Source organism: Anomaloglossus baeobatrachus, chromosome 12, assembly GCF_048569485.1.
Source record: "Anomaloglossus baeobatrachus isolate aAnoBae1 chromosome 12, aAnoBae1.hap1, whole genome shotgun sequence".
Lineage (NCBI taxonomy): Eukaryota > Metazoa > Chordata > Amphibia > Anura > Aromobatidae > Anomaloglossus > Anomaloglossus baeobatrachus.
The window spans coordinates 128,827,020-128,840,831 of record NC_134364.1 but is presented as its reverse complement, the minus strand read 5'-3'; the positions used below and the strand labels follow the sequence as shown (position 1 = coordinate 128,840,831).

Here is a 13,812-nt window from a genome sequence, read left to right as displayed (position 1 = left end):
GAGCGGAGAGATAAGCAGCCGCCGGCGGGATGTGGGCAGTCATGTGGAAGACACAATCAGCGTCGGTCACATCCATTCACATGGAAATCAAAATCAAGTGGGGCGAACTACAAATACAAGGAGGACAAAGACATGAAAAATATAATTACTCCTTGCACATTACAGGGAGATGGGTGAAAAAAATGCGGTACTGAGCCTTCAACGCACATGGCCACTAGATGGCACTGCACACCAGCAGTATCACCACATGAGGAAGGTGATGGTTCAGTGTAACACACACGAGAGGCTCCGGATGGGATACAGAATATTTATTGCAGAGAGATGGTGGCACAAATGTGATCAGAAAGAGACTATAAACCCCTCCCAAGTGGGCAACGTCTGCCCCAGACATCCCCGAAGCAGACAAAGTTCGCCCCCCCCCTCCCCACGGCAACCCATAACCCTCCCCCCTGCGGACACTCCACCCCCAAGCACCCCCTGAGCAGACATGGCCTGCCCCCAGACATTGTCACCACCACCTCTTTGCTGCCAGTGACCGCTCACGATGATGCTTAGCTCCTCTGCAGCTGTGGATTCTCCGCACACCTTCCTATATGGAGCCCAGACGCAATTAACCAATGAGATGCAATGAAGGATCCTGGTAGAGCGGCCCCTCCTCCGAGGATCCGTGATACCGATATCGTTCATGCATGGCGATGAGACTAGTTGGGGCGTTGACACCTAGCGCCTCGACCGTGGCTGCTTTGGGTGTGGACCCCGGGAGGTGACGCCCACAACACCCGGAAGCCTCATCTGCCGATGTCCCAGGTTCCGCCTCCTCACTTATTGGGGGACGTCTGGGAATGGTGGGCTCCAGAATCCAGCATGGCTCTTCTCCGAGCCGTTTCCTTGGCTACGCTGTGATTGAGGCGTCGCAGCCGCTCCTGCAACAAAACAGAGGAAATAACATGTCTGACGGGAAGGAGAGATGGCGCCAAATCACGGCCAGGATGGGAGGGGTCTCTGATGGCGGCTGTTATATGGTACGCCCCCCTGAGCCAAGGGGACATACCCACCCCACTATTGGGTCACCACGGAGACAGTGCTACCTGTGCATTCTGCAGGATGTTGTTGACCAGGACCACGCGGCGACGTGCGTTCAGCAGCTTCTTCACATAGGGGTCCAGGTCTAGCGCCACCTTCTGGTCCTCGTTTATCTTACACAGCTCTATGGGGAGATGAGAGGAACGTGACATTCAGAGACAAGTCCAAAAACCCGGTGATGTCAGACAGCTCTGCCCACTCACCTGATGCCAGACTGTCAATGTGCTCCCGAAGGTCCACCTGACTCTCCCTGGAGAAAGAGACCCCGAGACATCAGAGGGGCCCAAACCCCAACAATCAGTCCCACCACCCCATCGCAGGGGCCCCTCTCTCCCCGCCAAATCCTCCGTTACAGGGGCCCCTCTCTCCCCCCCAAATCCTCAGTTACAGGCGCACTTCTCCCCCCCCCAAATCCTCAGTTACAGGGGCCCCTCTCTCCTCCCCCAAATCCTCAGTTACAGGGGCCCCTCTCTCCTCCCCCAAATCCTCAGTTACAGGGGCCCCTCTCTCCTCCCCCAAATCCTCAGTTACAGGGGCCCCTCTCTCCCCCCCAAATCCTCAGTTACAGGGGCCCCTCTCTCCCCCCCAAATCCTCAGTTACAGGGGCCCCTCTCTCCCCCCCAAATCCTCAGTTACAGGGGCCCCTCTCTCCCCCCCAAATCCTCAGTTACAGGGGCCCCTCTCTCCCCCCCAAATCCTCAGTTACAGGGGCCCCTCTCTCCCCCCCAAATCCTCAGTTACAGGGGCCCCTCTCTCCCCCCCAAATCCTCAGTTACAGGGGCCCCTCTCTCCCCCCCAAATCCTCAGTTACAGGGGCCCCTCTCTCCCCCCCAAATCCTCAGTTACAGGGGCCCCTCTCTCCCCCCCAAATCCTCAGTTACAGGGGCCCCTCTCTCCCCCCCAAATCCTCAGTTACAGGGGCCCCTCTCTCCCCCCCAAATCCTCAGTTACAGGGGCCCCTCTCTCCCCCCCCCCAAATCCTCAGTTACAGGGGCCCCTCTCTCCCCCCCAAATCCTCAGTTACAGGGGCCCCTCTCTCCCCCCCCCCAAATCCTCAGTTACAGGGGCCCCTCTCTCCCCCCCCCCAAATCCTCAGTTACAGGGGCCCCTCTCTCCCCCCCCAAATCCTCAGTTACAGGGGCCCCTCTCTCCCCCCCCAAATCCTCAGTTACAGGGGCCCCTCTCTCCCCCCCAAATCCTCAGTTACAGGGGCCCCTCTCTCCCCCCCAAATCCTCAGTTACAGGGGCCCCTCTCTCCCCCCCAAATCCTCAGTTACAGGGGCCCCTCTCTCCCCCCCAAATCCTCAGTTACAGGGGCCCCTCTCTCCCCCCCAAATCCTCAGTTACAGGGGCCCCTCTCTCCCCCCCAAATCCTCAGTTACAGGGGCCCCTCTCTCCCCCCCAAATCCTCAGTTACAGGGGCCCCTCTCTCCCCCCCAAATCCTCAGTTACAGGGGCCCCTCTCTCCCCCCCAAATCCTCAGTTACAGGGGCCCCTCTCTCCCCCCCAAATCCTCAGTTACAGGGGCCCCTCTCTCCCCCCCAAATCCTCAGTTACAGGGGCCCCTCTCTCCCCCCCAAATCCTCAGTTACAGGGGCCCCTCTCTCCCCCCCAAATCCTCAGTTACAGGGGCCCCTCTCTCCCCCCCAAATCCTCAGTTACAGGGGCCCCTCTCTCCCCCCAAATCCTCAGTTACAGGGGCCCCTCTCTCCCCCCCAAATCCTCAGTTACAGGGGCCCCTCTCTCCCCCCCAAATCCTCAGTTACAGGGGCCCCTCTCTCCCCCCCAAATCCTCAGTTACAGGGGCCCCTCTCTCCCCCCCAAATCCTCAGTTACAGGGGCCCCTCTCTCCCCCCAAATCCTCAGTTACAGGGGCCCCTCTCTCCCCCCCCAAATCCTCAGTTACAGGGGCCCCTCTCTCCCCCCCCAAATCCTCAGTTACAGGGGCCCCTCTCTCCCCCCCAAATCCTCAGTTACAGGGGCCCCTCTCTCCCCCCCAAATCCTCAGTTACAGGGGCCCCTCTCTCCCCCCCAAATCCTCAGTTACAGGGGCCCCTCTCTCCCCCCCCCCAAATCCTCAGTTACAGGGGCCCCTCTCTCCCCCCCAAATCCTCAGTTACAGGGGCCCCTCTCTCCCCCCCAAATCCTCAGTTACAGGGGCCCCTCTCTCCCCCCCCCCCCCAAATCCTCAGTTACAGGGGCCCCTCTCTCCCCCCCCCCCAAATCCTCAGTTACAGGGGCCCCTCTCTCCCCCCCAAATCCTCAGTTACAGGGGCCCCTCTCTCCCCCCCAAATCCTCAGTTACAGGGGCCCCTCTCTCCCCCCCCCCAAATCCTCAGTTACAGGGGCCCCTCTCTCCCCCCCCCCAAATCCTCCGTTATAGGGGCCCCTCTCTCCCCCCCCCAAATCCTCCGTTATAGGGGCCCCTCTCTCCCCCCCCCAAATCCTCCGTTATAGGGGCCCCTCTCTCCCCCCCCCAAATCCTCCGTTATAGGGGCCCCTCTCCCCCCCCCCAAATCCTCCGTTATAGGGGCCCCTCTCTCCCCCCCCCCAAATCCTCCGTTATAGGGGCCCCTCTCCCCCCCCCAAATCCTCCGTTATAGGGGCCCCTCTCCCCCCCCCCCAAATCCTCCGTTATAGGGGCCCCTCTCTCCCCCCCCCCAAATCCTCCGTTATAGGGGCCCCTCTCCCCCCCTCAAATCCTCCGTTATAGGGGCCCCTCTCCCCCCCCCAAATCCTCAGTTACAGGGGCCCCTCTCTCCCCCCCAAATCCTCAGTTACAGGGGCCCCTCTCTCCCCCCCAAATCCTCAGTTACAGGGGCCCCTCTCTCCCCCCCCCCCAAATCCTCCGTTACAGGGGCCCCTCTCTCCCCCCCCCCAAATCCCTTGTTACAGGGGCCCCTCTCTCCCCCCCCCCCCCCAAATCCTCCGTTACAGGGGCCCCTCTTTCCCCGCCAAATCCTCCGTTACAGGCAGGGCTGTGGACTCGGAGTCGTGGAGTCGGAGCTCATTTTGGTGGAGTCAGAGTCGGTATAAAATGCACAGACTCCTACTCCTAAAATATATAATAAATTGGGGACAGTAGTGCAATGTAGAATGTGCTGAATATTTTACTAAATAATAACATTTAGTATAATGCTTATATTTAAGTGAAAAATTTATTGTAGTACAATGTGAACATCAGACAATTATTTTTATGATACAATAATCAAGATATTTGGATAGAACATAAAATATTTATTAGATACAACTTTAGAACACAAAAAACTAATAAATTGTAAATATGTAATACAATATTATATATATATATATATGTATATATATATATATATATATATATATATATATATATATATATATATATATATATATATATATATATATATATATATATATATATATATATATATATATATATATATATATATATATATATATATATATATATATATATATATATATATATATATATATATATATATATATATACACACACACACACACACACACAGTGCCGGCCTAAAGTATTGGCACCCCTGCAATTCTGTCAGATAATATTCAGTTTCTTCCTGAAAATGATTGCAATCATACATTTTTTGGTATTATCTTCATTTATTTTGCTTGCAATGAAAAACCACAAAAAAGAATGAACCAAAAATCAAATCATTGATCATTTCACATAAAACTCCGAAAATAGCCCGGAAAAAAAGTATTGGCACCCATAGCCTGATACTTGGCTGCACAACCTTTAGCCAAAATGACTACTAACAACCGCTTCCGGTTCCATCAATGAGTTTCTTACAAGGCTCTGCTGGAATTTTAGACCATTCTTCTTTGGCAACATGCTCCAGGTCCCTGAGATTTGAGGGGGCCTTCTCTAAACTGCCATTTTGAGATCTCTCCACAGGTGTTCTATGGGGTTCAGGTCTGGACTCATTGCTGGCCACTTTAGAAGTCTCCAGTGCTTTCTATCAAACCATTTTCTAGTGCTTTTTGTAGTGTGTTTTGGGTCATTGTCCTGCTGGAAGACCCATGACCTCTGAGGAAGACCCAGCTTTCTCACACTGGGCCCTACATTATGCTGCAAAATTTGTTGGTAGTCTTCAGACTTCATAATGCCATGCACACGGTCAAGCAGTCCAGTGCCAGAGGCAGCAAAGCAACCCCAAAACATCAGGGAACCTCCGCCATGTTTGACTTTAGGGACCGTGTTCTTTTCTTTGAATGCCTCTTTTTTTCCTGTAAACTCTATGTTGATGCCTTTTCCCAAAAAAGCCAGGCTGGAGTTTGCCAAAACTTACCTGAGAAAGCCTAAAACGTTTTGGAAGAATGTTCTCTGGTCAGATGAGACAAAAGTAGAGCTTTTTGGGAAAAGGCATCAACATAAGAGTTTACAGGAAAAAAAAGAGGCATTCAAAGAAAAGAACACGGTCCCTAAAGTCAAACATGGTGGAGGTTCCCTGATGCTTTGGGGTTGCTTTGCTGCCTCTGGCACTGGACTGCTTGACCGTGTGCATGGCATTATGAAGTCTGAAGACTACCAACAAATTTTGCAGCATAATGTAGGGCCCAGTGTGAGAAAGCTGAGTCTCCCTCAGAGGTCATGGGTCTTCCAGCAGGACAATGACCCAAAACACACTTCAAAAAGCACTAGAAAATGGTTTGAGAGAAAGCACTAGAGACTTCTAAAGCGGCCAGCAATGAGTCCAGACCTGAACCCCATAGAAGACCTGTGGAGAGATCTCAAAATGGCAGTTTGGAGAAGGTCCCCTTCAAATCTCAGGGACCTGGAGCAATTTGCCAAAGAAGAATGGTCTAAAATTCCTGCAGAGCCTTGAAAGAAACTCATTGATGGTTATTGGAAGCGGTTGTTCGCAGTTATTTTGGCTAAAGGTTGTGCAACCAAGTATTAGGCTAAGGGTGCCAATACTTTTTTCCAGGCCATTTTTGGAGTTTTATGTGAAATGATCATTGATTTGATTTTTGATTCATTCTTTTTTGTGGTTTTTCATTGCAAGAAAAATAAATGAGGCTAATAATACCAAAGAATGTGTGATTGCAATCATTTTCAAGAAGAAACAGTATTATCCGACAGAATTGCAGGGGTGCCAATACTTTTGGCCAGCACTGTATATACACACACAAGATATTTATGTAATCTACTGTATATTGCATAGTGTATTACATATTTACAATTTATTACAGTTTGTGTTCTAAAGTTGTATCCAATAAATATATTTTATGTTCTATCCAAATATCTTGATTATTGTATCATAAAAATTATTAAATGTCTGATGGTCACATACACATGTTCATGTATTACAATAGATGTTTCACCTAACTATAAGCAATATATGTAGGAGTCGGAGTCGGTGCAAGAGAAATTGAGGAGTCGGAGTCGAAGGTTTGGCTTACCGACTGCACAGCCCTGGTTACAGGAACCCCTCTCTCCGCCCCAAATCCTCCGTTACAGGGGCCCCTCTCTCCCCCCCCCCCCCAAATCCTCCGTTACAGGGACCCCTCTCTCCCCCCCAAATCCTCCGTTACAGGGGCCCCTCTCTGCCCCCCCAAATCCTCCGTTACAGGGGCCCCTCTCTGCCCCCCCAAATCCTCCGTTACAGGGGCCCCTCTCTGCCCCCCCAAATCCTCCGTTACAGGGGCCCCTCTCTGCCCGCCCAAATCCTCCGTTACAGGGGCCCCTCTCTGCCCCCCAAATCCTCCGTTACAGGGGCCCCTCTCTGCCCCCCCAAATCCTCCGTTACAGGGACCCTTCCCCCCCAAATCCTCCGTTACAGGGACCCCCCCCCCCCAAATCCTCCGTTACAGGGACCCCCCCCCCAAATCCTCCGTTACAGGGACCCCCTACCCCCCCCAAATCCTCCGTTACAGGGACCCCCTACCCCCCCCAAATCCTCCGTTACAGGGACCCCCTACCCCCCCCAAATCCTCCGTTACAGGGACCCCCTACCCCCCCCAAATCCTCCGTTACAGGGACCCCTACCCCCCAAATCCTCCGTTACAGGGACCCCTACCCCCCCCAAATCCTCCGTTACAGGGACCCCTCCCCCCCAAATCCTCCGTTACAGGGACCCCTCCCCCCCAAATCCTCCGTTAGAGGGACCCCTCCCCCCCAAATCCTCCGTTAGAGGGACCCCTCCCCCCCAAATCCTCCGTTAGAGGGACCCCTCCCCCCCAAATCCTCCGTTAGAGGGACCCCTCCCCCCCAAATCCTCCGTTAGAGGGACCCCTCCCCCCCAAATCCTCCGTTACAGGGACCCCTCCCCCCCCCCAAATCCTCCGTTACAGGGACCCCTCCCCCCCCCCAAATCCTCCGTTACAGGGAGCCCTCTCCCCCCCCAAATCCTCCGTTACAGGGACCCCTCCCCCCCCCCCCCAAATCCTCCGTTACGGGGCCCCTCTCTCCCCCCCTCCCCAAATCCTCCGTTACGGGGCCCCTCTCTCCCCCCCCCCCCCCAAATCCTCCGTTACGGGGCCCCTCTCTCCCCCCCCCCCCAAATCCTCCGTTACGGGGCCCCTCTCTCCCCCCCCCCCAAATCCTCCGTTACGGGGCCCCTCTCTCCCCCCCCCCAAATCCTCCGTTACGGGGCCCCTCTCTCCCCCCCCCCCAAATCCTCCGTTACGGGGCCCCTCTCTCCCCCCCCCCCAAATCCTCCGTTACGGGGCCCCTCTCTCCCCCCCCCCAAATCCTCCGTTACGGGGCCCCTCTCTCCCCCCCCCCCCAAATCCTCCGTTACGGGGCCCCTCTCTCCCCCCCCCCCAAATCCTCCGTTACGGGGCCCCTCTCTCCCCCCCCCCCAAATCCTCCGTTACGGGGCCCCTCTCTCCCCCCCCCCCCAAATCCTCCGTTACGGGGCCCCTCTCTCTCTCCCCCCCCCCAAATCCTCCGTTACGGGGCCCCTCTCTCCCCCCCCCCCCCCAATCCTCCGTTACGGCGGCCCCTCTCTCCCCCCCCCCCCCAAATCCTCTGTTACGGGGCCCCTCTCTCCCCCCCCCCAAATCCTCCGTTACGGGGCCCCTCTCTCCCCCCCCCCAAATCCTCCGTTACGGGGCCCCTCTCTCCCCACCCCCCAAATCCTCCGTTACGGGGCCCCTCTCTCCCCACCCCCCAAATCCTCCGTTACGGGGCCCCTCTCTCCCCCACCCCAAATGCTCCGTTACAGGGACCCCTTACCCCCCAAATCCTCCGTTACAGGGACCCCTCTCTCCCCCCCCAAATCCTCCGTTACAGGGGCCCCTCTCTCACAGACCCAAATCCTTCGTTACAGGGACCCCCCCCCCCAAATCCTCCGTTACAGGGACCCCTACCCCCCCCCAAATCCTCCGTTACAGGGACCCCTACCCCCCCCCAAATCCTCCGTTACAGGGACCCCTACCCCCCCCAAATCCTCCGTTACAGGGACCCCTACCCCCCCCAAATCCTCCGTTACAGGCACCCCTACCCCCCAAATCCTCCGTTACAGGCACCCCTCCTCGCCCCCCCAAATCCTCCGTTAGAGGGACCCCTCCCCCCCAAATCCTCCGTTAGAGGGACCCCTCCCCCCCAAATCCTCCGTTAGAGGGACCCCTCCCCCCCCCAAATCCTCCGTTAGAGGGACCCCCCCCCCCAAATCCTCCGTTACGGGGCCCCTCTCTCCCCCCCCCCAAATCCTCCGTTACGGGGCCCCTCTCTCCCCCCCCAAATCCTCCGTTACGGGGCCCCTCTCTCCCCCACCCCAAATCCTCCGTTACAGGGACCCCTTCCCCCCCCAAATCCTCCGTTACAGGGGCCCCTCTCTCACCCCCACAAATCCTCCGTTACAGGGACCCCTCTCTCCCCCCCACAAATCCTCCGTTACAGGGGCCCCTCTCTCACAGACCCAAATCCTTCGTTACAGGGGCCCCTCTCTCTCCCCTTTCCTCCATTATTGGGCCCCGCACCTCACTGCATGTACATGGGAGTCCAGTTGCTGCACCGCCGGCTTCAGCAGCTCTAGCAATCCCTCAGCAAACACGTCCCTCCCCGGAGACACCGGCGCCGCCATCCTGCACCGAACAGATCGTGACGTCATACACACAGCTCCGTCCCGCTGAATATCCCGTGATAGAAACGATGCATCCGATAGAGGGCGCAGCGCACATTTTCTTACATACCGCCGCCATCTTCCCGAAGCCTACCGTATCTGTACAGTGAGGTTTAGTCTCCGGAAAGATGGCGACGGCGCTCAAACACAGCAGACATGTAAGAGTGTGACGTAAGGGGTCACATGACGGGCTAATCACATGACCTAGATTACCTCAGAGAAACCCAAGATTGCAACTACTGGGCATCAGCGGCGCCCCAGGATCGCCTCCCGGAGCCGGCCCTCCCTCCTCACACAACTGATATTTTTGCTCATCACTTCTTCTCTTCTTCTAAGAACCAAAACGTTGCTGTCTCTCATTTTCTGAGTCCTGAACTCAGGTTTTTATTTGGGGACATAAGGTTTTATCCATTTTTTTCTGGGGAAACTGCGGCAACTGAGACACTACAGTTTGGGTGTTATCGATGTTTTTGTCTTCACAGACCTTAACTTATGGTTTAAATGATGTTTTGGACTTTTAAACGTCACATCGAGAAAGATTCAGCCATTTATAATTGTGAGGATTATATAGAGCCGCGATCACATGAAGAAGAGACGTGTGAGGATTATATAGAGCCGCGATCACATGAAGAAGAGACGTGTGAGGATTATATAGAGCCGCGATCACATGAAGAAGAGACGTGTGAGGATTATATAGAGCCACGATCACATGAAGAAGAGACGTGTGAGGATTATATAGAGCCGCGATCACATGAAGAAGAGACGTGTGAGGATTATATAGAGCCGCGATCACATGAAGAAGAGACGTGTGAGGATTATATAGAGCCGCGATCACATGAAGAAGAGACGTGTGAGAATTATATAGAGCCGCGATCACATGAAGAAGAGACGTGTGAGGATTATATAGAGCCGCGATCACATGAAGAAGAGACGTGTGAGAATTATATAGAGCCGCGATCACATGAAGAAGAGACGTGTGAGAATTATATAGAGCCGTGATCACATGAAGAAGAGACGTGTGAGGATTATATAGAGCCGCGATCACATGAAGAAGAGATGTGTGAGGATTATATAGAGCCGCGATCACATGAAGAAGAGACGTGTGAGGATTATATAGAGCCGCGATCACATGAAGAAGAGACGTGTGAGGATTATATAGAGCCACGGATCACATGAAGAAGAGACGTGTGAGGATTATACAGAGCCGCGATCACATGAAGAAGAGACGTGTGAGAATTATATAGAGCCGTGATCACATGAAGAAGAGACGTGTGAGGATTATATAGAGCCGCGATCACATGAAGAAGAGATGTGTGAGGATTATATAGAGCCGCGATCACATGAAGAAGAGACGTGTGAGGATTATATAGAGCCGCGATCACATGAAGAAGAGACGTGTGAGGATTATATAGAGCCACGGATCACATGAAGAAGAGACGTGTGAGGATTATACAGAGCCGCGATCACATGAAGAAGAGACGTGTGAGGACTATATAGAGCCGCGATCACATGAAGAAGAGACGTGTGAGGATTATATAGAGCCGCGATCACATGAAGAAGAGATGTGTGAGAATTATATAGAGCCGCGATCACATGAAGAAGAGATGTGTGAGGATTATATAGAGCCGCGATCACATGAAGAAGAGATGTGTGAGGATTATATAGAGCCGCGATCACATGAAGAAGAGACGTGTGAGGATTATACAGAGCCGCGATCACATGAAGAAGACACGTGTGAGGATTATATAGAGCCGCAATCACATGAAGAAGAGACGTGTGAGGATTATATAGAGCCGCAATCACATGAAGAAGAGACGTGTGAGGATTATATAGAGCCGCGATCACATGAAGAAGAGATGTGTGAGGATTATACAGAGCCGCGATCACATGAAGAAGAGACGTGTGAGGATTATATAGAGCCGCGATCACATAAAGAAGAGACGTGTGAGGATTATATAGAGCCGCGATCACATGAAGAAGAGACGTGTGAGGATTATATAGAACCACGATCACATGAAGAAGACACGTGTGAGGATTATTTAGAGCCGCGATCACATGAAGAAGAGACGTGTGAGGATTATATAGAGCCGCGATCACATGAAGAAGAGACGTGTGAGGATTATATAGAGCCACGATCATATGAAGAAGAGACGTGTGAGGATTATATAGAGCCGCGATCACATGAAGAAGGACGTGTGAGGATTATATAGAGCCATGATCATATGAAGAAGAGACGTGTGAGGATTATATAGAGCCACGATCACATGAAGAAAAGACATGTGAGGATTATATAGAGCCACGATCACATGAACAAGAGACGTGTGAAGATTATATAAAACCGAGATCACATGAAGAAGAGACATGTGAGGATTATATAGAGCTGCGAGCACATGAAGAAGAGACGTGTGAGGATTATATAGTGCCACGATCACATGAAGAAGAGACGTGTGAGGATTATATAGTGCCATGATCACATGAAGAAGAGACGTGTGAGGATATAGAACCGCAATCACATGAAGAAGAGACATGTGAAGATTATATAAAGCCGAGATCACATGAAGAAGAGATGTGTGAGGATTATATAGAGCCGCGATCACATGAAGAAGAGATGTGTGAGGATTATATAGAGCTGCAATCACATGAAAAAGAGACGTATGAGGATTATATAGAGCCGCGATCGCATGAAGAAGAGACGTGAGGATTATATAGAGCTGCGATCACATGAAGAAGTAACGTGTGAGGATTATATAGAGCCGCGATCACACAAAGAAGAGACGTGTGAAGATTATATAAAGCTGCGATCACATGAAGAAGAGATGTGTGAGGATTATATAAAGCCGCAAGCACATGAATAGGAGACGTGTGAGGATTATATATGGCCACGATCACATGAAGAGACGTGTGGGGATGATATATAGCTGTGATCACATGAAGAAGAGACATGTGAGGATTATATAGACCCACGATCACATGAAGAAGAGACATGTGAGGATATAGAACCGCGATCACATGAAGAAGAGACGTGTGAAGATTATATAAAACCGAGATCACATGAAGAAGAGATGTGAGGATTATATAGAGCCGCGAGCACATAAAGAAGAGACGTGTGAGGATTATATAGTGCCACGATCACATGAAGAAGAGACGTGTGAGGATTATATAGTGCCGTGATCACATGAAGAAGAGACGTGTGAGGATATAGAACCGCAATCACATGAAGAAGAGACATGTGAAGATTATATAAAGCCGAGATCACATGAAGAAGAGACGTGTGAGGATTATATAGAGCCGCGATCACATGAAGAAGAGACGTGTGAGGATTATATAGAGCCACGATCATATGAAGAAGAGACGTGTGAGGATTATATAGAGCCATGATCACATGAAGAAAAGACATGTGAGGATTATATAAGTGCCATGATCACATGAAGAAGAGACGTGTGAGGATTATATAGTGCCGTGATCACATGAAGAAGAGACGTGTGAGGATATAGAACCGCAATCACATGAAGAAGAGACATGTGAAGATTATATAAAGCCGAGATCACATGAAGAAGAGACGTGTGAGGATTATATAGAGCCGCGATCACATGAAGAAGAGACGTGTGAGGATTATATAGAGCCGCGATCGCATGAAGAAGAGACGTGAGGATTATATAGAGCTGCGATCACATGAAGAAGTAACGTGTGAGGATTATATAGAGCCGCGATCACATGAAGAAGAGATGTGTGAGGCTTTTATAGAGCCGCGATCACATGAAGAAGAGACGTGTGAGGATTATATAGAGCCGCGATCACATGAAGAAGAGACGTGAGGATTATATAGAGCTGCGATCACATGAAGTAACGTGTGAGGATTATATAGAGCCGCGATCAAACAAAGAAGAGATGTGTGAAGATTATATAAAGCTGCGATCACATGAAGAAGAGATGTGTGAGGATTATATAAAGCCGCAAGCACAGGAATAGGAGACGTGTGAGGATTATATATGGCCACGATCACATGAAGAGACATGTGGGGATTATATATAGCTGTGATCACATGAAGAAGAGACATGTGAGGATTATATAGAGCCGCGATCACATGAAGAAGAGACGTGAGGATTATATAGAGCCGCGATCACATGAAGAAGAGTCGTGAGGATTATAGAGAGCCGCGATCACATGAAGAAGAGATTTGTGAGGATTATAGAGAGCCGCGATCACGTGAAGATTATATAAAGCTGCGATCACATGAAGAAGAGACGATAGAGCCACGATCACATGAAGAAGAGATGTGTGAGGATTATATAAAGCCGCGATCACATGAAGAGTAGACGTGTGAGGATTATATATGGCCACGATCACATGAAGAGACGTGTGGGGATTATATAGAGCCGCGATCACATGAAGAAGAGATGTGTAAGGATTATATAAAGTCGCGATCACATGAAGAAGAGACATGTGAGTATTATATAGAGCTGCGATCACATGAAGACGAGATATACTGTACACTACAGTTCAAAAGTTTGGGGTCACCCAATTTTGTCTTTTCCATGAAAAATCCTACTTTTATTTATCAGATGATTTGCATAATGAATAGAAAAATTGTACAGACAGTGACGAGGTTAGAAATAATGATTTTTACTTGAAATAATAATTTTTTCCT

At 51.4% G+C, this 13,812-nt stretch overlaps 1 protein-coding gene across 1 annotated transcript; it reads right to left on the bottom strand.

Moving 5' to 3' along the window:
* Positions 1-459: 459 nt before the first annotated feature.
* Positions 460-9,186, bottom strand: SNAPIN (SNAP associated protein). Its single transcript, XM_075329672.1, has 4 exons — positions 9,022-9,186; positions 1,287-1,333; positions 1,089-1,207; positions 460-923 (listed from the first exon to the last, which is right to left on the bottom strand). Exons 1-4 carry the CDS (start codon positions 9,150-9,152, stop codon positions 819-821), a joined length of 402 nt encoding a protein of 133 aa, XP_075185787.1. The 5' UTR covers positions 9,153-9,186; the 3' UTR covers positions 460-818.
* Between the last annotated feature and the right edge of the window lie 4,626 nt (positions 9,187-13,812).

Excerpts from the sequence above, each read along its gene's own strand:
- SNAPIN (XM_075329672.1), bottom strand. The coding sequence starts at position 9,152 with ATGACGTCACGATCTGTTCGGTGCAGGATGGCGGCGCCGGTGTCTCCG. Across the intron at positions 1,334-9,021 it reads TCCCATGTACATGCAGTGAG|GGAGAGTCAGGTGGACCTTC; the intron begins GTGCGGGGCCCA and ends CTCTTTCTCCAG. Across the intron at positions 924-1,088 it reads ACATCCTGCAGAATGCACAG|GAGCGGCTGCGACGCCTCAA; the intron begins GTAGCACTGTCT and ends GTTTTGTTGCAG.